Below are 22,628 nucleotides of genomic sequence, written 5' to 3' on the forward strand. Positions count from 1 at the left end.
GTGCATGGATAATTGTTTTATATGACAAACTGACTTGCTGTGCCCAAGTAAAGGAAAAGTACAATCAAACCATAAACCCTCCTAAGAAGATAAATGATTTTTACTGAGCTGTCAAATATTGACCTGGTGGTTTATACATTGGGCCAAATCACAAACAGAGAACACCCTCCATAAAGTACCTTTTACTCTTATAACTAACTTTAATCAATGTCATGAGTTGTTAGGGAAGCATTCTTTATTGCTTTTTTTTTGTTTTTTTTCAGTAAGGTTTTGAAGGGTGTGTATGAGCAGTCAATGTCTCACTGGCAGTAGATATTGGTTTGAGAAATCCATGATTGGAGAATATTTGCAGACTTCCCAAAAACTGGAAATGTTTAGAACATTTTTAGCTTAGTGCCGCTCAGTTAACTAAGTAGTAGAATAGCAGTCATCTTATTTAGCCAAAAACAAAAAAAAATCCCTTCTTCTTTTGAAAGATGGTGTAATCTAGAGGGGTGAAAGTGTTTTAATGAACGACTCCAACATTTTTAGAGTGCTATTCAGCTAAGTAGATAAGCAATTGCTTAGCAGTTGGCTTGGCTAGCCAAAAAAAGTTCCATTTTTCTTTTCAAAGATTAGCGTTACTTAGAGGTGTGAAGGTGCTTAATAAACCAAAAACAGGGAGTTAGTTACTTGCATAAACTTGCATTAATTTCCTACTCGACATCCTGTCATGAGTCTGATCTGACCACTGTCTGACCACTGTCTGACCACTGTCTACTCCAGTTAAGACATCTGGAAACTGTAGTCCATGACTGCTGACACATTCACTGTGGGGAAAGTCCAAAACTCAGACTTTTCTCTCATGAAGAATTTCAACCAACCTTTAAAAGTTGACTAATTTATAAATGAAGGACAAGATGCCTACCGACTGAACCAATTGGATATCGTTTCACTTGGTTCATTTGCAGTGGATTCCAGTGCAATCCTTTACTATAGATTAAGCAGATAGCTAGATGTACAGTGTCTTTTTAGAATGGTAGCTAGCTAATTCTCAGGAAGCTGTGTACTAAGTACTGTATTAAAGGCTCATTATGGAAATTACAAACAAAACAAGTCAAAAATAAGAGTGACTTGATGAGGTCATCATTTAATTGATGAGTTGCTTCACTCTGGGTCTTTTGATGAAGTGTAGACTAGATTAGCACTGATGATGTTTTTCTTTCTGGGCCTTTAAGACAATATGATAACAGCCCTTATGCTGAATCTAATGATGCTGTCTATGGAGGCTCTGCACAGACCCCTGGCTTATGTCACTCCACTGTCGTAGTGTAAAAGTGCTGGGCCCTCATTCAAGAGATGTTTATTTCTGTTTAACCTTGAATTATCTGTGCAAACATAAAAAAAAAATAAATAAAAAAAACAGACAAACATTTGCAGTGAAACTCAACCATTTGGTAAAGAATACTCATACTTGCTTTTGATGTTCGTTTAGTTATCTGAGCAGAATTTGTATACTGTTCCATACGAAGGGCTGCGTTAAGCAGTCAGTCATGTTTCTCACACATTGTAGCGTGCATCTGTCATTTGTTTTAGGAGGGGTTTTTTTCCCACAGGCCCAGGACATAATTTCATAACATATTAACAGTTAGAATATAAAGAAAACATAGCCCAGAGGCCTCTGTGGTCATGTGAGGCTTCCAAGAATCAGTACCTGTACGATCGTCGTTCTGGTCTTTTTTCTGGGTACTTTGGTTCCTGAAGACTTGACAATGAACCTATGAAAAAAAAAAAAAACCTTAAAAAGGAACTGAAAATACCTTAACCCTGATGAGCACATATTTGTACCACTCCAGGTGCCTCTAAGAACTCTTGAATTAATTCTGATGTGGTGCAGAACCAGCAAAACAAGTAGTGGCACGGTAGGTTTTTTTTTTTCTACTACAGGCTGAGCTCTGAAACGAGATGGTTATTTATAGATTTGAGGTCAATTCAGTTTCAAACCATGAAATTAAAACAAAGTCGAATTAATTACCTCACTTTGTATAGAACGTAGGAGTAAAAAACATATATTTTTATTTTCAATTGTCAATTGGACTGCAAAGCTGAATTCGCCTCAGTCTAGAACTGTGGGATCATTTAATGATGTGAAAAAGACTGAGAGGCTGTTAAGAGTCGGTGAGAAGTAATTTCTGATTTCTAGCTACAAACAAAATGTTTGTGGATTATGTAAATGTCATGGACATGTCAATGATTTATCATCTTTTTATCATGCAATATCATATATAAAGATGTATTGTGTGGGGCGGGAGAGATTGGGAACAAAAAAAAGAATAATGTTCAGTGACTTATGTTAGTCTAGTTGACTTTCTGTTAACTCCTGAAATGCAGATGTTGCCAAAATACCATAAACTATCATGTGTTATCATGAGAGAAAAAAGAAAAAAGAATCAGTTTTGCTTTTGTACAACAAAATAATGATATACAGATATTTGTCATGTATTTCTGATGAGATCTTTGTTTTTATGTGTTTATCACAGACTCTTCTGTTCTGTTACGGTTTTACTTTCAAAAATATTTAGGTATGAAATATGACGGTTCCTTGGTCTGATGAGACCTAAAAACCCTCGATTCAGTTTGGACTCGCTAATGGGCCGCTGCTTTTTGAGATCCCAATGCCCAAAACGTTTGAAAATTAAAAAAGGAAGGAGAAGTCTGTTTCTCCAGTTGCTTGATCGTGTACGAGTGCAGAGTCTCGAAGGGGCCTGTCGCTCGCCACGGTTAAGGGTGACATATTGATTTTGATTTGAAAATTGTGTCTAATTCCTATTTGTGAATAGTATTCAATCTCACAGTGATGAGAAATTCTGTTATTAAAACACATTTTGAAAAAGGTAATTAAAGATATTTTACATTCAAAATCAGTTGTGAAGGATTTATTGAATTTAGACAAGTTAACAGCTCATAACTTTGATAGGAAGTGGCAGCAGGGCACAGGAGGGAAACTCAGACATCCTGTTACTGGAATGCAAAGGTGTTCAATCGTCAGAACTTATGTAGAGTTTCCCTTCTTCATCTTTCCTGGGCTCTTCTACAGAAGAAGATAAACCAAGCCACTTTAACTGCATCGTTTTCATGTGGAAGAGCAGAAATTTAACTCCAAACTGGACGATGGAGATTCACAAATAACTCCCAAGTCCGAACCAATTCACCCTACAGAGGAATCTTGTTTCAGTTCGTATCTCATGACCACAGGTGAGGGTTGGAAAATAGACCAGTAGAGTAAAAACTTGTTCTTTTGGCTCAATTCTTTCTTCATTGGAAGAAAATGAAAGGCAGATTTACTGCAGTCCAGAATCAGAATGTGTTTAATTACATCTGTATCTGTACCTGGAGTTGTCATGTCTTCTGAATTGGTGCCATGTAACACCAAGCATCAAATCCAAGCCTCAGTGGACTGTGAAGAAAGCTGGTGTGGAGAGTTTCCTCAAATGATGGTGTTGGGTCAGTTTGTGGCGTAGGACAGAGAAACTCCAGGGTGATGCTGCGTCAGGTTGAAGATAACATTCCCTTCACATGATTGTAAGTAGCTGCATTTCTGTTGACTCTAAAATTGCACAAATTGCAAATACAAAAATAAATTAGTGGATCAGCTGCAAAAGGTCACATCTCTCCAAAAACACTTCATGTATGCTTCAAAACTAAACTGACTAGTTGTAGGTATCATAGATACCCACCCCCAACATAGACTATTCACACTCCTACCTTCTGGCCTGACGGTCAACGACCACATGTACAATAGAAGAATAGAACAATAGAAGAATGGATGAATGGATGAATGGAGGCTAATTTGAGCCATCAGAGTCGTCAGTTTGGACTCAGGGTCTTTTTGGCACTGTTTCAGTAAGTCTAGGGAGAAATCGAAAACCTAGCACTCCTATTGTTAAATGGAAACTAATTTAAAAAGAAAACATGTTTTTTAATAAGTCTGTGTGAGAGTGAGGTTTTTCAACCTTACCAAAATTGGTGTATTTTGCATAACACTTTCTCTGCATCACGAGTCAGTTTATGTACATTAGCTGCGTTTTTGTTAATCATACTTTGTTCAAATTGAAATTCTGAACATAAATTTGCTTCACAGATGCAGGCCAATAAAATATATATTTTTTTAAAAAGTCACATTTTTTGCTAAAAAGTTTTTGTGCTAGGATGAATGTTTTAACGACTTATCAAAGGCTTTCGTGTTTGATTTTAATTGCATTTCTTATATATAAATGGCACAATTGCAAAGTGACTTCAAAACATTAGCAGAATATTGGAAAAGTACACAAGTAAGCAAGCAGCGCTTTGGTTCCAGACCAGGATGATCAGTTCGGTTGTTTCAGCTGGAACATCTGTTTACAGGCGCCAGATGTGAAGCAGCTCTACTGTGGAGCTAAACATTGGTTCAGTGATTCACAGAAAAGCTAAATATTAAAATATTTTCAGTTTCTACAGTAAAAATTTTAATTTGTAAAGAAAAATGCAAATGCTAACAAATTTGATCTAGTTCCCTAATGCTTTTTTTACTTGGATTAGACCAACTGGGTTCCCATTACAAATGTGCACAAAACTTTGTCAATATCCCACTAATGTTAAAAACAAAAAACTACAGTATATCCTAATTACATTGTTTCCATTAATTAGGAAAGGCAATTAAAATCACCCGTGAATAAACTAGCCGCTCCTTCATCCTCCAACTTCTTCCTGGCATCTTGTTCATGGTTTGTGACAGTAGGAGCATCAAGTTGATCATGTCACTAGTGTGATGTGTTTCTGTTGCAGTTTTGCAAGATAAACCAATTTCAATTCGACTCCAAAAAACAAAAAGAAAACCTCATCCTTCGCCAAAACTTATTAAAAAAAAAGTGTTTTTTGAAATTGGCATTTCCATTAAGATTTGTTCTCAAAATGTCAAATTGCGCAAATATACTGTCAAAGAAAATGCAGCCGATGTGCAGAAATAAAACCAATTAATAGGATTGAGTGTTATAAATAAATAAATGTAAATAAATTACATTATTTATTAATTTTTTTATTGGAATTTCTCACTCTATTTGATTTGCTAGTTATTGTCATCAGACGATCTTAATCCCAGGCACCACAGTGAGCCGAGGCCCGGATCCCTCACCGTGCATAAAGCCAGGCCTGACATAATATTATTTATTTAAGACTTGTCACGTCTTTTGTCATGTTGGTGTTGAGTCACACGGCCAGAAATATCACACAGTCCCGACTGTACACAGACGGTGGAGCGACCTGCAACTGGAGACTCCGCAGGCTGTCGCAGTGAGTACCTGTAATTCATCAGCAGCTTCCTGTTCGGTGAGGTCTGCATGGAGCAGCTCAGCACTGGGCATCCAGCAGAGCTTCTCACCCATTTAGGGTTTCTATCTATTTTTGAAGTACAAAAAGTGCCACACAGCATTGATTCAGTGGAGTACAGTGGGTCCAAAAACTCTACACAAACTTTTTTTTTTTTTTTTTTTTTTGTATTATGCATTTTCCAGGCACATAATACAATTTTACAATACAATCAAGTAACTATTTACCTTCAGTTGTCATCAAATTATGTATTATATATATATATATGCCTTCTGGAACTCCTGAAGCAAAATTCCAAAGGAGGAGGCCCAATTTCAAGAAAAATGTCTTTTAAGTCAAATTCAATATATACTGTATGTATACACACACACACAACATGGCTCCTCTATTAACCCTTTAACAACATTTTTACCAGCATTTCACTGAGATGTGGCTCCAATAATGAGCTCAGCATATGCATAGTTCCCTCATGTGTTTGCTAATTGCTGTTGGCTAGTCTGAAGGAGCTGAGTGGGGGGTTGGGGGGGAGGGCTGCTCTGTGAGGTGGAACCTTGGTCTGTGCCTTGAAGGCGGAGATAGTTGAATGGTTGCCATGGGAGATTAAAAGATTTCTCAAACATGCTTGAAAGAATCAAGGCAACACTCCAGGGAATAATATTACTACATTATGTAAAGCTCAAAAATGTTGATTTTTGCCCTTTTAAAAGGTTAGATTGTGTTAGGTTGTCATTAAAACTTTGTCACTAAGTGAAATACATTGTTTATATTACTTACATAGCTGGAAGTTTTAAAGTCTTTATTGCTGTTAGTTGTGATGATTTTCCACTTCCAGCTGATAAAAGCACCACATTAAAAATTTGAATATTAAATCAGATCAATAAATAACTTTTTTTTATCAGTACAGAAATTTGGGTTTAAAACCTGAATTCGGAAGTTATTTTCAAAAGCTTCTTTTAAGCCTCGTCAGAATGCTTACTGAATATGACTGTGCAGCAATAACCTAACTGTGTGTATATCTATAACAAAAAAACAAAACACTGAGCATATTTTTTCAGATTCAGTTCCAGTTTTTGTTGATGTGGTTTACAGATGCGGTAAGCAAACCTTCTGGATGAAGCGTTTCAATGAAGAGTGGCCTTTAAGTAGGCCCCTCCTCACTGGAGAGCTTATATCACACAGTTGGTTAAGGAGCAGGATGGAGTCAGATCAGAAGGAGGAAGCCAGCTGAAGAACACGTTTGGCGTGTCTGATCAAGCTGTATGAATCTTGGATTGCTGCATGTCCTTTGTAACATGGAATCATCCTATATTTGAAAATTCAATTCTGCATTCTCTAGATTTGGTTGAAGCCTCAAATACTCTCATATTCAATAAATCAGATGCGTTCCAACAAGGTTCGTTTGTCAGATTAAAAATGGCTTTTGAAAATTAGAACCTTTAAGCAGGTATTAAACTTACTTTTTATTAAGCCCACACTTCTTGGTTAAAATGTTGTTTATTGGTCGGCTGTGATCTAATATTAAATGCTGGTTTTAGCAGCTGTGAGCAGAAAATAATCACAAAAAATGAAATAAAGGCTTTAAAGCATCGATTTGTGTGGAATTATTCTGTATAATGTGTTTCACTTTGTGAATTAATCAATGAAGTGAGGTTAATTAGCATAACTATCACGGATGTTTGGTTTGTAACCCTTAGAACCAAACATGGAGGAGCAGCATTCAGCTTCTATGCACCACAACTCTGGAACAAACTTCCAGAAAACTGAAAAACAGCTGAAACACTGAGCTAATTTAAATCAGGACTAAAACCAACCTGGTTAGAGCTGCCTCTGATCAATAATAACACACACTGATCAATATGTTTGTTGTATGTTGATGATTTTGATGATGGCATTTGACCAAATGTAATGTTTATTGCTTGTTCCATAACTGGTTACTGTATTATGTTTTATGACGTAAAGCACTTTGAACTGCCTTGTTGCTAAAAATGTTATACAAATAAACTTGACTTAAAGCAGCAGAAGACTGAATTTGTTTTACATCACAAAAACATTGGTATTTGAAAGCCACTATAGATACTAATATGTTAACGCTGGAATCTGTAACTTTCATCTTTATCTGTGTATGTTAAAGCTGTCACCATGTGGTGACACTTTGAGACAGATAAACTGTGAAAAAGTCGAACTCCTCCATCGCCTCCCTGAGATACTTTCACCATCTGACGAAATTAAGCTCTCCTGGTCAGAAACAACCAATCAGAGGCAGGAGGAGGGACTTAGTGCTGCTCTGTGCTTCTGTAAACCGAGTCGATTTGGGCTCGCTACGAGAACGAATACCATCAGGCATGTCGGGGTGTGTGTGTGTGTGTGCGTGTGTGTGTGTGTGTGTGTGTGTGTGTGTGTGTGTGTGTGGTCCTATTCTGCTGTATCTGTGCTTCCTAGAACAGGCTGTGGACCCACCACACTCTGGAGGCAAACCTTCACTTAGCAACACTCAGCCAACCACATGCAGCCGCATGCAGCCTGGCTTGGTCATGAAGAAGCTGCTGACCTCAACCTACCTCACTGCTACCACACACATCTGACCAAAGCCTCCACTTCCACCAGCTTCACCAGGAGGTGAAACATAAACCTGGAGGTTTTCAGCAAGAATGCAAATGACAGGATGTTGGTGAGGTGAAAAACCTGCAGTTACCTCACAAGGTGACGGTGACCTTTGAGAGTCTTTCACTTTTACAGATGTGGTTTAGTTACTGAGCTCAGTCGTCCGGAGAAATTGGATCTTTTCACTGCAACGATCACTCGGACTCCATAAAACCTGTTTAAATGTTCTGGTAAGAGAGGTTAAAAAACGAATTAAGAAGATTCTTTTAAATTATTGAAGTAGATTTAAAATATCCTTAACTGTAATTCAGCAAAGTGGCAGATAAAAGCATGCAGGGTCACACAAAGGTATAAAAACAAACAAAAAAGAAGAGACAGTAGAGCAACGACAAATTTAAATTCTATGAACTTCAGTATTTGTGGTTCATTTTCATACTTTTAATGGTTTTTCAAAATGTTGTGCAAACAATTTCAGCAATTCTTGAATTCTTGGAAAGTTAAATAACCATAACAAACAACATTGACTTTATATATACAATATATATATATACATATATATATATATATATATATATATATATATATATATAGAGAGAGAGAGAGAGAGAGAGAATTTCTGGAGCTTTTCCCCCAATCAAAATCCAAAAACACTTTCAACATCCAGACAGTAAACAAAGCCTTAAACATTGGTCTGTGTCATGAAAAGAATATGGCATTCTTTACTGGTTTGGTATAACAATAGGTAAAACCTCCTTCTTTAAAGTTAAAATTAGATTTGTCATATAGTGATAGTCAACTAGCTCTACCTGGATCTCTTAAAGAAAGTTTAGCTTCCTGTGCAATGTGAATCCTCTAGAATTGGAATTCTGTGTTCAACATCAAGTTGAGAAACAGCAAAGACACCAAGAGTCCAAACACCGAGTTATTACAATGTTATCTTGTGTAACTGTAGAGTTAACATGGAGGCTTTGCAGTGCCTTCCTTCCAGTCCGTTGCTGTCTGGTTTATTTTCTCTTTTGTCAGAGCATGGCTTGTTAGATGGTTACTGACCTCAGGCTGTCAGGAAGTAAGGGGCCAAACTGCCCTGTGGTCCATCCAGTGCTTGTGTGCTTTGGAGACGTGATGTAGTCACAACATAACTGTGAACTTCCTGATCTTTCTATCGTAATGTAAGAGTCTTTGTGTTCATTGTCTTTGTATTCTTTAAACGTTGGCCCTGATCATGTGTTCTTCACAATTTTCTAAGGTTTTTGGGGAAACGCTCCTTTTTATTCTGTTTTTCATGACACTATAGTTTGCAAAGTGTGCTTCAAGTAGGAAGAAACAGGAAATAAAATATGTCAGATGCATTATTTCTCTGTAGTATATCTACAGCATGGCAGGTTTTCAGGTACAGTCATGAAAGTGTAAAAAAAAAACTTAACAGATTCCATTGTGTTATTACTGATTAGGCAAATAAGTAGTGAAATAGAAAAGCTGTGTGCGAACAGCAAAGTTTGATTGAGGAATTTGTAAATGCACCTTAAGCAGCAATAAATTAAAGCAGCTTTTCTGTCCATCAGTTTTTGGCATCATAATGAAGGGATTTCAGTCACTCTTCTCTACAAAGGTTGTGTGTCTTTCTGTGGACTGAACAGGTTTTGTAAATCAGTGAATATAATGATCCATTGCTTTGCAACTAAACGTATTCTTAATTGTACTGAACAGTTTGAAAGCGTACAAAAGTGCCAAGGTAATTTTCATTTTACAATTTGCCGAACTGTCTTATTTACAGTATTTGTTACAGCTTCTGCCGATCAAATGGTAAAAAAAAAAAAAAAACCCTCTGTGGTGCTTATTGCAACACAAGTGAAGACAACTTGAGCGAATACCATTGTCCCATTAGAGCTGCCTTAACATACACAACATGGTTTAAGGTTTCTTGACGTTTCACGGCAGAATTCACCAGAAACTCAGCTGCTAGCAGCCTTTTTTCCCCCTCTGTGTTTGTTTTAAAGCAACCATTGAGCGTTGCATTAGTCGTTTCCAAAAGCATTAAAAAATATTTGTTTTAAATTTGGTCATCTGATTTGTTTTTTTCTGTTTACCAGGAATTAAGTATAAAGAAAAAAAAGGAAAGACTCCAGACTTTTGCTCAGAGCTGTACAACATGCTGTTTGGTGGTAAATGAGTCTTTACTTTGTGTTTTTATAGTTATCTGTTAAAGCAACTTAAACCTTTAACAGAAAACGTCCTGTATAAACTGTGATGCTTCATTTTCTCTTTGTTCTGCAGTCCCCAGTCTGGTGGTTATATTTAAACGCTACAGAAAAAACCTGATTAGATATAATTTGTTCCTTTTTGCTGCTATAAAATGGGATGTTGGGATAATTTGGTCCATCAGATAAAGTCTAATGTCAGCAAAGAACGCTTCCCCCCGTACACGAGTCAGCAGTCATAAAAATAGATTAAACTTTCAAGAGTCAGCATCTGTTTGTTCCAGCTTGAAGGTGATAAATAATGAAGGGGGAACAAAAAGAATCACGGTAAGCACGGAGACAAGAGACCCCAGCTGTTCGGAGACCACTGATGACGCTTGCTGACCGTCACAAAGTGCTGGCCTTTCTTTACACCCACGTTTATGTGGCATCAGCTGAAGCTAATACTTAGGGACTCATGAGTACACAGCCAAGATCCAAACACACCTCACTCTGGAACAAAAGTTGGAAGAAAACACAAAACTAAACATGTGGATTTTTTTTTTCCTCCCCTGAGCGGATATGTTAGACTATAAATATTAGGTAGTCTGTAGTAGACTCTCAAAAAGGGCTGCTGGAATTTGGATTTGACTTCACAACTTGAAACGTATTGAGTAAGGGTTGATACGTCTTTCATTTCACGATGTCGGAACCAGCAGATAATGTTCAGCGGTCTTCTTCATGGCTGCTGTTTGCTCTCATCCTTCTGTTGTGCAGCGAAACTTTGGAAGCTTCCGTGTACCGCCAAAAAGGTAAGCACATCTCCCTTTTGTTCCTGGCAGCAATTACTCAAAAGCGTATTAAACCCTGACAGAGCTGAAGTTTGAACCATTTAAGCAACCCTAACTTGCTACTGTCAGCAGTTGAAACGGCTCGAAATGCCTGACGACAAACTTTCATCCGCTGTAGTCTGACCTTGCATTTGGCCTCTTGGGGCTCTTTGCAACAGATTAGTGCGCTTCATCTGACCTCCCTTTTCAAGGTGACAAACCGCATATGGAAAGCTTTTCACGGCCTTCAGGCATGGAGAACTTACAGAGGACTCTAGGTTTGGCCATTAGCATGCATGACCTCTCCCAGCGAGGTGTCACATCCTTCACTGAGAGGGCAAAGTAAAAGTCCTCCCGGTGGAACATGTGTGAAGTACATTTTCACCTATCTTGGTCGTACCTTTGGATTCCTCGATATGACTCCACTCCAGATCAAACAGCAACGCAACTGTGGCGCTTGTTTTCTCCCCAGGTATCTGTTTGTACAAGGACAAGCTCTTCAAACCCGGGGATACCTTCAGGAGAGGCTGTGATAAGTGCTTCTGTCATGAATTTGGATTCTACTGTTACTCGTGAGTAGATTCTCCCTCTCTTTGGTTATTATTTGTTCATTTTCATTTTACAAAGCTTGGCAACTCACAAGTGCTTGTTGCTTTTTTGCAGGCCGATGAAACCTACCTCGTGGCCGAAGAAGTGTCGTCGGGTGCGAACAGACTGTGGATATATGGTCGTTTACAAGGAAAACCCATTGGTGGAGTGCCGCGCCTACAGCTGGATTGGTTGACATAACAGGGAAAAACCAAACAATGTTCATGTCTCATTACTTTTTAGGTTTGTCCCACAGACTTGGGCATTTTACCTGTGATGATGTAGAAGGTTTTAGTGAGGTTTTGATGTAAAAATGAAAACCGTTGGTTAAGCAGTTGAACCAAAGTTGAGGTGCTTCAGAGTGTGACGTATGTTTCTGTGCTTTCTCCACCTGCTTTGGTTTAACTCTGGAGACTGAAATTGACAAGTTTTCTCAGTCAAAGACATTAAACACAAAGTCACATCCATAGTGGATTTATTAGCCAGGCTTCCTCAATTGGATCCTCAACCCTCTTCGTCATAAAACACCAATAATCAATATAAAAGATTTAAACTGTGGAGATACATATGCTTTCATTATGCCCTTGTACAACTGATTTAGTCAAGTCATTGCTGCTGCTATTTACTATCTGTAAAGCTGACTGGTTTAAGAGCCAATGGATTGCATGGTGTATGAGATGCAATGACAGCTAAAGGAGGCTAAACCCAGAATGGAATTTCAAGTCAATCTGATAAAGTTAAATCTCAAGAATACCATGCAATATGAAAAGGATTCGGACTAACAGTGGGTAAAAAGATATTTAATCTCATTTAAATTCTATATTAATATAGAATTTAACATTTTACTTTGTTTGTTTACTTTTGGCTGGTCCAAGTCAGGGTCTTTAGTTGGTGGTACTGATCAGTGATTTGCAAGAACAAACTCCCAAACATTAAAACCAATGCTATGTATTTGCTTGTAAACACAACAGTTCTGAATGCAGGAAAACAACCCAGAGCTTCTTCAGTATTTTGTGATTGTTCCCCACTAAACTCACTCACTAGTGAGGTTTCTGTTCATTCATTTTAACAGCTGGAAACTCACTTGTTCCTGCTAAAAGTGTTTTTATGTTAGACAGTTTGAGTTTGCTGTAGTGCTACGCTAACAGATGCTGTTTTGATTGAACTCCAGTCGTTCACTGTTTTATCATCTTAATATAACCATTTTTTTAAGCTGCGCTCTATGAAGCTGACAGAAAGCTACCGCAGCCAATAGTCTCTCTTACTGCTAATGTTTCAGAAACCGGCATGTAAAAAGATACAGATCATTTAAAAGCAACTTAACTGGCGATGCGAAGATACCTAGAATCAGATCGAGACATTTCCTCAATTGGCAAGTTCTGAAATAGAACTTTTAAAGACTGACGATATTTAGTCATTTTTAACGTTTTATGGTTTAAATTCTTTCTTATGCATTCATTTTTATGGATACTGATGAATGTTAATTGTGAGATGTGTTTTCCTTGTACCCCACTAAATATCAAACATCCACATGTACTTTCTGCCTTAGTTACATTACAACAACATCTTTGTTCGTTTTACTTATTTTCATGTCTTAAATAGATTTTTTTTAAAAATACTCATCATAGCTCCACTAAACATTTTTATGCTTGATGGTTGTACAACTTCAACCCTCTTTCCTCCCCACTCATATTTCTGAAAACCATAAACATGCAAAGTTTTTTTTTCTCTGTATTTATGTATTCAACCTCTTACTGTGTTAATTTTGTTGCAGTTCTATTTAAATGTGTAATCAGAAGAAACACATTTAAATATGTTTCTTCTGATAAGCAGTTTCTAAGTACTGTAGTTCATCTGAACACATGGAAAGATTTAAATGTAGGTATTTAGTATAAAAATCTGAGAGCTTGCAAACTCTGGCCTGGCTGATTATTATGGTGGCAAAGTGCTTATAAATGATGGTTGGTATGTGTGGAACATCCATCACCTATCAAAAATAAGTTTGGAAGCAGTTTAAACAAGAATTAGCAACAGCAGTATAAAAGAGATTAATGTTTTTTTGAAACATATGCACTTATGATTATGTAATGATTTTGCCACCAAGCAAAAATCACATTCAGAGCTGTTTTAGACTTGTTTTATCCAACTTAGTTAGCTTACAAAGGTTTTGTGCTAATTTGTCAGTTTGATATGGAATATGAAATATTCAATAAACCCACGCAATCACAATTTGGACTAGGTTGGCTGAGTTGGATTTAGTCAACTGAATACATTTCTACATTTCTTTACATACCACCCCACTGACCTACATTAAATACTTCTGATACTGGCCTTAGCAGACATTGCTGCATGTGTTGCCAGCGTTATGCTTATTGCCTGTTCTCCATCAGGGGATATGTCACAATTCAGTCGCGGTAGGTGCACAGATCATATGCGTGTATATTTTACAATATTTTAAATATATTTTAACTGCAAACTCATTGCAGTGTTCTGGACACAATTGGGATAATGAACATTAGCAATAATTTCAAAGTTCAGATGTTTTGTAACCTGGTAAAAAAAACACCAGCTCCTGGTTCTACGTTTTGCTTCATAAAGAAGGTCTCGGCTCTTGAGAAACGGTTGATTCCTGCTAGACATTTGGTGAGAATGTACCAAGAAGCTAACACAGACAACAGCGTCTGACTGACTATTGCAGACTAAAATTCACTCAGCATTCATTTAGCATTATTTTCATAAAACATGTCAGTGGAAAATCTATTGCTTTGCTGTAAAACCGTATCTAAATATAAAGCCTTTATTAAGAACACTTAATGAAACGGATGAATGAATACCTTTTGATGGTCATGACAGTTCAGGCTCAAGTCTATCAGTGTAAAGACAATAAAGATTTTTATACCTAAGGTCTCTAGAACAAAATTCAGGAAGAATAAAGAAAATGAGAGAAAAAAAAAAGCCTAAAGTGCTCATGAAGCTCAAGTGGAGAAGATTTTCTTTCTGATGCTAAATAAGTGCAGCAGGAATTCCCCAAATGTGAAAATTCAAAAATGCCCTGAAACCGTTGAGGTCTTGCTGCTGAAAACATCTGGCTGAGAGAACTTTCCACGGCCTTTAGGGTCTTCAGGAGGTTAACTGGAGGTCAACCATGGGTGTTGAAGGCACTGTGCAGCAGTTGCCCTTCTCTCTGAGTGATAATCCAGCATACGGAGAAGGAAGTTTGAGAATTCAGAGGCCTCCTCTAGTAGAAAGTTATATTTCTCCACCAGAAGGTCATAAAGTCTCCACGGCCTCAGTGGACCAACACGACGGAGATCACCTGCACAGTAACATACAGAGAAAAAATAGGGTTTGTTTTAGAAATTGAGCTAAACTTTAGTTTGAAGAAGAAGAAGGTGTGGTTGTACCTCTTCGGTCGAAGTATTGAGCTGAATGTTTGACTGACTGGACAACATCTGGAGGAATTCTGCAGAGGAGCTCGACGATTTGGCCGATGTGGTCTGAGGTGGACGGAGGCCCCACAAATGTTACGCAACACACACAGTTTCAGGACAAATTAGCATCTCCAGCTACAATGAAGGCATGCGGTAATCCCATTTAATCCCATGTCGGTGCGTGCCTCCTCTCTCCGTTAAGTCAGCTCGCTGAATTAAACCCACCTTCCTCCAGGGACATGAACTCGCCGGCTTTGGGGTGGAACAACAAGTCTCCAGTGAGCGACTCCAAGGCCTGGGAGAATCCAGGGGAACATTCAGGGTCACATGTGTGGCTAGTTAAAGAGACATTCCAACCTGTGACACTACTTTTTGTTTTTTTTAACCAAACTAAGCAGTTTCACAAAACATTACTTTCCTAATCTACTATTAAATATATTTGCTATGGCAAAGAGTAAACACGAGTCAAAATCACAGCTGAGCACCTACAGTAGTTTCCCCATAGTTATTAACACCTAGAGGGTATTTAATGTCAACCAAAATGTATTACCTGAGAAAAACATCTTGTTTAATACTTTAAAGTTTAATACTTTAACATCACTTCAGTTGTGATTAATAAATTTAAAGATTCAATTGATATTTTTTTAACCCCTGCTATGAATTCCCACAAATAAAAATACCAAAAGTTCCCAAAAAGATACATTAGTTCTCGAGAGTAACATGAAAAAAAAATGATTGATGAAGCAAAGCAGACATCATCAAACTGTGGTCAGCTGGTATCTCACCATGCAGGCTACACCCCAGAGGTCAGCTGGCGGACCGTACTCAGATCTAAGCAGGACCTCTAGAGATCGGTACTGACGGGTCTGGATCTCCTCACTGAAATGCTTGTACTGGGTCAGAACGGTGAAGGAGTACAGTCAGGCAGAATGTCTATAGTTTTTGACTTTCAATACTTTAGTGTTTTATATTATGAATATTTATTAAAATGCTTGGGATTTTAACATACTTTTAAAAAAAATGTCTAAACTATTTTGTGGCCACTAGGGGTCAGCAGACAGCTGTTTAAACATAAAATAGACATATTTGTAATTATGAGGTAAATCTCAAGTGGACAAAAAGTGCTAGCTAGTGAAGTCAGATCACTGCTGTCAGTGAAAAATGGAGTACTAACTACTAACCACCCAGCAGGAGCTTCCCAAATCAGAAATCTTCACAGAAATTTATTTTAACTTGTACAGATTCACTCCCTCTGTCTCTAAAATAGTCAAACAAATTAGCATTGAACTTAGTTCAGTTTAGATAAATAACTGCTTTAATATTTAAAGCAGAGTGAAAAAATAATTTGAGTGAGTCAGTCCCCCCCCCGGTGATATATTACATTTAGTTTTTTAATATATACATGTTACTGATCTGCAGATTGCAAACTTACTATATCTGAAGCCTGTAAACAAGAAAACAGTTGTGCCTGTGGTCTTGTTCCCCTCTACAGCTGGTAAACAGAGGGAGCTGCTGCCCCCTGCTGGTGTAATATGGGTGTGGTCCTTCAGGTGCAGCAGAATGTTTTCTTGGCTTAATGTGTGTGTGGATGATCTTACATCGAGTGTGAAGGTAGTCCACACTCTGGAGAACCTGCAGAGAAATGAAGAATTCAGATGTTTCTTACATTAAAGCTAGCCTGATCAAACAAAAACTCCTTTATCATTTTAAGTACCAACTCTTTGCTTTTCTTGAAAATGGTCACAAAAAAGTTAGATTTTTATTTTATGCCAATAATTGTATATAAATGCAGTCAAATCCACAGGTTACTGTGGTTTTGTGTTACTTACCTGAGCGAGTATTTGCTTGACCCAAGGCTGCATAAGGCCTGGATTCCCAAAACAGAGCTGCCAGGTCCTGAGGCTGGGCCCCAGCAGCTCCAGAACCAGGCACAGGTCTCATCGTCCCAGGCTAAGGACAGTTTTATAGGATGCCTTCACAACAACCCTGTTTAGTCTGCTTTAATAAAACTCTAGTTCAATTGCCTTGAAAGTCAGGTTCATTTGGGGGAGTATGAATGTACAGTCCATCTCTGATGTGACTGGTTGACATGAACTCTGGTGCAGTTCAAATATAAAAAGATGCGACTCCACTCTAGATTTAAAAGTGAACTGTATCAGCTAAATGTTGTAGTAAGTTTTCAGCTAAACGTTTGGTCCCCAATCGAACTCAGTCTACTGGACTATCAGGTGTGAAAACAACCATAATCTACATGAACTACAAATCATCTGGAAGGAGGATAATACTGAACACAGAGTCCACACTTTACAACTGATTGTTTTACTCTTTCCTCTCCTCACCTGCAGAGCCATACTGTGGAGAAAAATCCCCAGCCAAGCTTAGACACCACCTGGTATCTTCTGTTCAAAGAGTCGCCAATCTGGACAGGGCAGTAACCACCTGCAGTTATAACATCCAGGATTAAACACAGGAACACACAGCAATACCCAATGGGAACATGGCAACCAATGTCTCCCAAAGTAATCTGAATATTAAACAAACAGGCAGGAAGCCATTGTCACATAGCTTTGGAGAGCTCCAGCTATTTCTGGCCTAGCATCGTCCTCAGAAGCCCTTCCATGACCGTTTGTGAGTAATATGCTCAGACCTGCCTGCAGGACACTCGAGCAAGATGATGAATAATCCTGTTTCTGTCCTCCTTTAACCTGAACAATGCATGGCACACTGGGTTTTGCTTTTATTTTTAACAATCTCAAAGAACTTTGAATTGGATCTCTGTTTCCAATATCCCAGAACATGGCATGAGCTAGTGTGTAATTTACCACTGCGTCAGGCGTTTGTCGTATCTTGCAGACAGCAGTGCTGATACCTGCAACACAGAGGAGCACGAAGCAAGGTCAGGTGGAAAAACATGCAGACTGAAGCATGAAAGTGAAGGATCACGAGAAGCAACTCAGATGTTAACCAAGCAGTACTGGTCATCTGTGGTTTATAGTAAGAATAATTTACAGTAAAACAGAAACCTTAAAAAGCTCTGCAGCCCAACTTATTCTCAGAAAACCCTGGTTCAGATCACACTGCCTGCGTTCTCCATCTTCATGATGGTGGCAAAGTGTTGCACTCACATGTTTTGTATGTTACAGTGTTGCTCTGATGCACATATTAATTTCGGATCAGTGCATCTCTACTACACACACCGTAGCGGTACTCTCTGGGGTCTTCGCAGTCCTGACTTTCCGTCGTATAGAGATGATTGGGTTCTCCAGCTGTTCCTAAACGGTCAGATGAGCCATCTCTGTTCCTAAAGAACGCAAAACAGTGTAAGAAAGCAAAACACGGGACTCTTTAAGCCTCCTGCTTCACCTCGTCTTCATTCTGCAGGTAAAAGTGTTTGTGTGTCAGTGATGTGTTTCCCCAGTGACCCTCTGCAGTGGAAACTCGTCCTGTTGCCGGGGACTCAGAAAGAAAATCAGCCGTGCCGGAACTTGCACTATTTCTGACTGCTGCAAATCATTTTGCCGTCCGTCCGTGCAACCCAAGAACTCGCTGTCCCAGCTGCTGCCGACAGGAAAGCGGACTGTAGGGATGGAAGGCCTCTAGTCACGTCATGTCTGGAAATAATCAGCGCAACTTTGTTCTCTAGTTTTGAAGCATCTGATTGTAACGTAAATATAGTTTTTACATTCTCTACAAAATAAACTGTTGTCCAAAGCTCTAAATAAGTCACTTTTCTTAATACAGCTGATCTGTCTGTGTATTGAAATGTGTTTCTTCAGGCTTCATTGGTATGAGATGAAATGTTGAGTTTTTGTTCTGAACACAAGCCTGCTTGAAAGAAAACTGTTTATCTGTGCAGAAGTCAGTAATTTGTTTGACGAAGAAAATATTCCAACATGAAAATTCAACATCATAGTTTAAGAAAACCATATTCCATAATTGGTGATTATGCATAAACCTGCAGTAAAAATCAAAAGACAACATGCATCTGAGGAGCAAGAATATACTCACCTGTGACGTTGCATGGCGATCTGGTTTTGGATCTCAGTATCTAACCCTAAAGTTGTTGGTGAAGATGGAAACCTGGTTTCATGCCGAGACAGCAGCCAAATGACCGGTGCTTTCACCTCTGATGACACAGCAGATAAACAGAGCAGGTAAAGGTGGGGGCTAGGAGCAGCAGCCGGAAATGTCCAGCAGACACCGAACTCACCAACCACACCAAGTCTTCACCTGGCTGCTGCCAGGTCTCACTCCCTCCGTCTTTCCTGGATGGATTTAAATGTGGGGAAAGTCACAGAGGAATGAGAGAGGATGAATAAAGTCAACAGACTTGAGAGAGTGAGGGACAGCTGGAGAGTTTTTCCTTCTTGCTCTAGTCCCATGGGAAGGTTGACCTTTGGGCTAAACTTGGCATCAAAGCAGAATCTCTGACCTCTGACACAAGATTAAGTATCACAATGAAGTCAGGAGGAAGAAGGTTGCATGAAACGCCAACATTCCTCCTCGTTTCTGTTGGAATTTGAGGTGTTTTCTATATTTTATGCCACATACATTCAAATGAAGATTGTAAAATGTTGTTGAGTAAATAAAACTTAAGTGAAACTAAAAAGATAGACATTTCAAGCCTCAGCAGATTTATATTGTCATTAACATAAAAATGCATCCTTACCTTTTGACTGAGAGAGCATCAATTTATTGGCCAAGATTTGGGAGATTGGTGATCGGCTGACATTTCCACATGAAACCGATCTTATCTACCTCTGCATACGTCTGAAAATCAGCCACTGTCCCGTTTCCCACTGCTGTGAGAGAAGGCTGACAGACAGACCCGCCCACCTGGTCACGTCTGTATGTGTACCGTTAACAATAGCCGCTGTTGCCCAACTTGTCAATTTTGTCGAGATATTTAGTGACTTTGAAGTCAAAAAAATTAATTGAAATGAAAAATCTGTACTGGCCCAAATTCGAATTCAGCAGGTGAGGTTTCATAGAAACTGGTGACTGGTAGTCGGCTGGAAAACTGCAATCGGGGCGGCCTTTATTTGGACCTTTTCACCTTTTGTCATCTTATAACCACAAACTTCGGTGTATTTCAATGTGATTGGGTGTGTTAGCCAAACAAAGGCATGTTGGCTAACAAACAGGTTGCCAGCTGCGCTCTGCTGTGATCCCAGACAGATTTAATGAAACATAAACTGTCAGAAAAACAAATAACCTGTCTATACCTGATACTATCAATACTTTAAAACTAGCAGGGGCTATATCAAATTTTTCAATCTGTGTTGGTTACTCTTCTGACTTCACAGGTTAATATTCTGAATTAAATGGCCGTTGTAGTCGACTTTTATCATTTGGCAGTGAGAAATTCTGACTCTGGTGTAAAAATAAATAGCAGCATGGCTTTGTTTGTGAAGCTGACAATTTTGTACAATTTTAATAACTTGTTATAGAGTGATTCTGGGCATGTGGGTTTATTTAAAGAAATAAAAAACAATAGCAAAAAACTAATATTTTCAACCATTAAGGTACGGAAACGGCAGCAACTATCTGAAAAGTATGAATTACTTTGCTGCTGATGACTGCAGTTGTTTTGACCAAATTTTTTACGTGGGATCAAAGTTTTGTTGACTATTATGAAATACAGAAAAAGTGCAAATTGGACATGAACAATGCACAGTGGGAAATAACCAGGAACTACTGAATTAGCTAGAGCATTAACACGCTATAAGGCTGCAGCGTTTAAGAACGTTTCAGCAAATGTTTTCTTAAGCACTTTGTATTGCCTTGTTGCTGAAAATGTGCTATATAAATAAGGTATATAATAAGGTAAATAAATAATATATAAATAAGGTAAAGGCCTTTGCCTTTACATTAATTATACAGAGTTACACCTTTGTGATGTAGTATTTGATCTGCAAATATAGACAAAAATCTTTTTCAGGGGAAGGCAAAAGAAATGAGAAGATCCAGGAAGGTTTGAAAATGAGATTTTCCCTCTGGGCTGTAATATCGCAGCACCTCATTTTAATGCAGTTTTAACGACAAAAATAAAAAGACTTTAAGTTGTTCTCCCTCAGCTGTTCACTGGCCCTGACAGTGCATTACTGTGTAGGTGTTTATTCCCATCCCCATTTATGTCCACAACTCTAATGAAGGGCCAGGCCTGAGCCTGTAGTGGCTTCTTTTTCCAGAGGGTTGTAATAAAACTCATTTTGCAGGACAAGGACATGAACTTATTTTTCATGAATATAAGGCCAAGAAATCAGCACAGATCTAAATCCATGCAGGGATGGATGGATCAGAAAGTCTCTGAGCATTTGTAAACTTCTGATGCAACTTGCACATAAAGTTAGCCTTGTGAGCCAACATACAAACAACATACAAACAACATACAAACATTTGTTGCAAACAGCAACAAATGTTTGTATGCTAAGAAGCATACAAACAGAATTTTATTGGGATAGACTAACAAATTGGCGAATTGGCACTACATGAACAAACTGATTTGAATTGGTTAGAGCCAATTGACTGAGCCATTCCAACAAATACAGTAAATAGGCTTTGGTCTGGACTATTCTATTGTTGCTTTGCTGTGAAAGTGTAATAGTTTCAGCGTATAGTAAGTTTCTTTATCTGTTAGCCAAACACTTTCAGCGTTGATAACCAGAAACTTCATATATCATCTTAACCAGATACATTCAATCACCAGAAAAAAATTAAATTAAATTTCCTCACCAACATTAAGTCAGATGAAAATGTTTCTGTTTTAGGTCAATTAGCAAATATCAAACTACATGATTACGTTTTCCCCCTAAACACCAGAATAATTAGTGAATTTAACAAAAATTAAAATAATAAATAAAGTTCCATTAATTTCTGTCGTATTTATTAGAGTGGCATTTTAAGCTTCATAACTTTGGTTAAACATTTTGGGTTTTCTTCTACAAACTCAAACTGACTCAGGTTTGTAGGCCAGCTTGCTAGAATGCTCCGGACATCCGGGCTTAGTGATGGTCACTCCGAAACATTGACTTTGTTCTGCTAATTGGACAACATCCATGATATTGTCGTTTGATACCATGTTGATCATATTTTCATATTACCACCTTCTTAAAATAATAAAAATGATTTTAGCAATAACAACAACAAAAAATGCCACCTATAACTGATATCTGAAAACTGTCCCCAACCATGTTTGCAAAATATCATGATCAAATTGCAATGCAATAAATTCGCTTCTTTCTTGCCTTCAGTATTTTTGGGAAACATCGTTTGTGTTCAGTATGAAACTAACTCGCTAAATATTACATTAGCATAAAAATGTGAATTCGTAACACTTGGACTACACCAGTCAACAATTATCCCACTCCAAACATTTCTCTACCATATGAATATTGCAAAAGCTGATACTGTGATGACAATATTTACCATTTTAATACAGTATAAATCTACAACTGAGCTTCTTAAAGAAAAAGTGCAAACATACCTACAATGTGTACATATGAATCACTTTATTGCATTGAGTTAAGCTGTTGTTAGGCTCATCCTATCAGTTAGTCAGAGAAAGCTAAGAGTTGAGATTACTGGGTAACGGTATGTATCTACAGAACACACATCAGAACTGCTTACACATAATCTGCAGGCAACATTAATGTGCA

At 38.1% G+C, this 22,628-nt stretch overlaps 1 protein-coding gene across 1 annotated transcript; it reads right to left on the reverse strand.

The window, feature by feature from the left end:
• Positions 1-14,317: 14,317 nt before the first annotated feature.
• Positions 14,318-16,531, reverse strand: LOC111609825 (SRSF protein kinase 3-like). Its single transcript, XM_023340435.1, has 5 exons — positions 16,403-16,531; positions 15,756-15,863; positions 15,196-15,265; positions 14,944-15,036; positions 14,318-14,855 (listed from the first exon to the last, which is right to left on the reverse strand). Exons 2-5 carry the CDS (start codon positions 15,756-15,758, stop codon positions 14,668-14,670), a joined length of 354 nt encoding a protein of 117 aa, XP_023196203.1. The 5' UTR covers positions 15,759-15,863; positions 16,403-16,531; the 3' UTR covers positions 14,318-14,667.
• Positions 16,532-22,628: the final 6,097 nt, after the last annotated feature.

The sequence above is a fragment of the Xiphophorus maculatus genome, chromosome 1 (genome assembly GCF_002775205.1).
Source record: "Xiphophorus maculatus strain JP 163 A chromosome 1, X_maculatus-5.0-male, whole genome shotgun sequence".
NCBI classification, from domain to species: Eukaryota; Metazoa; Chordata; class Actinopteri; order Cyprinodontiformes; family Poeciliidae; genus Xiphophorus; species Xiphophorus maculatus.

Excerpts from the sequence above, each read along its gene's own strand:
- LOC111609825 (XM_023340435.1), bottom strand. Across the intron at positions 15,037-15,195 it reads GTTCATGTCCCTGGAGGAAG|ACCACATCGGCCAAATCGTC; the intron begins GTGGGTTTAATT and ends CGTCCACCTCAG. Across the intron at positions 14,856-14,943 it reads TCAATACTTCGACCGAAGAG|GTGATCTCCGTCGTGTTGGT; the intron begins GTACAACCACAC and ends GTTACTGTGCAG.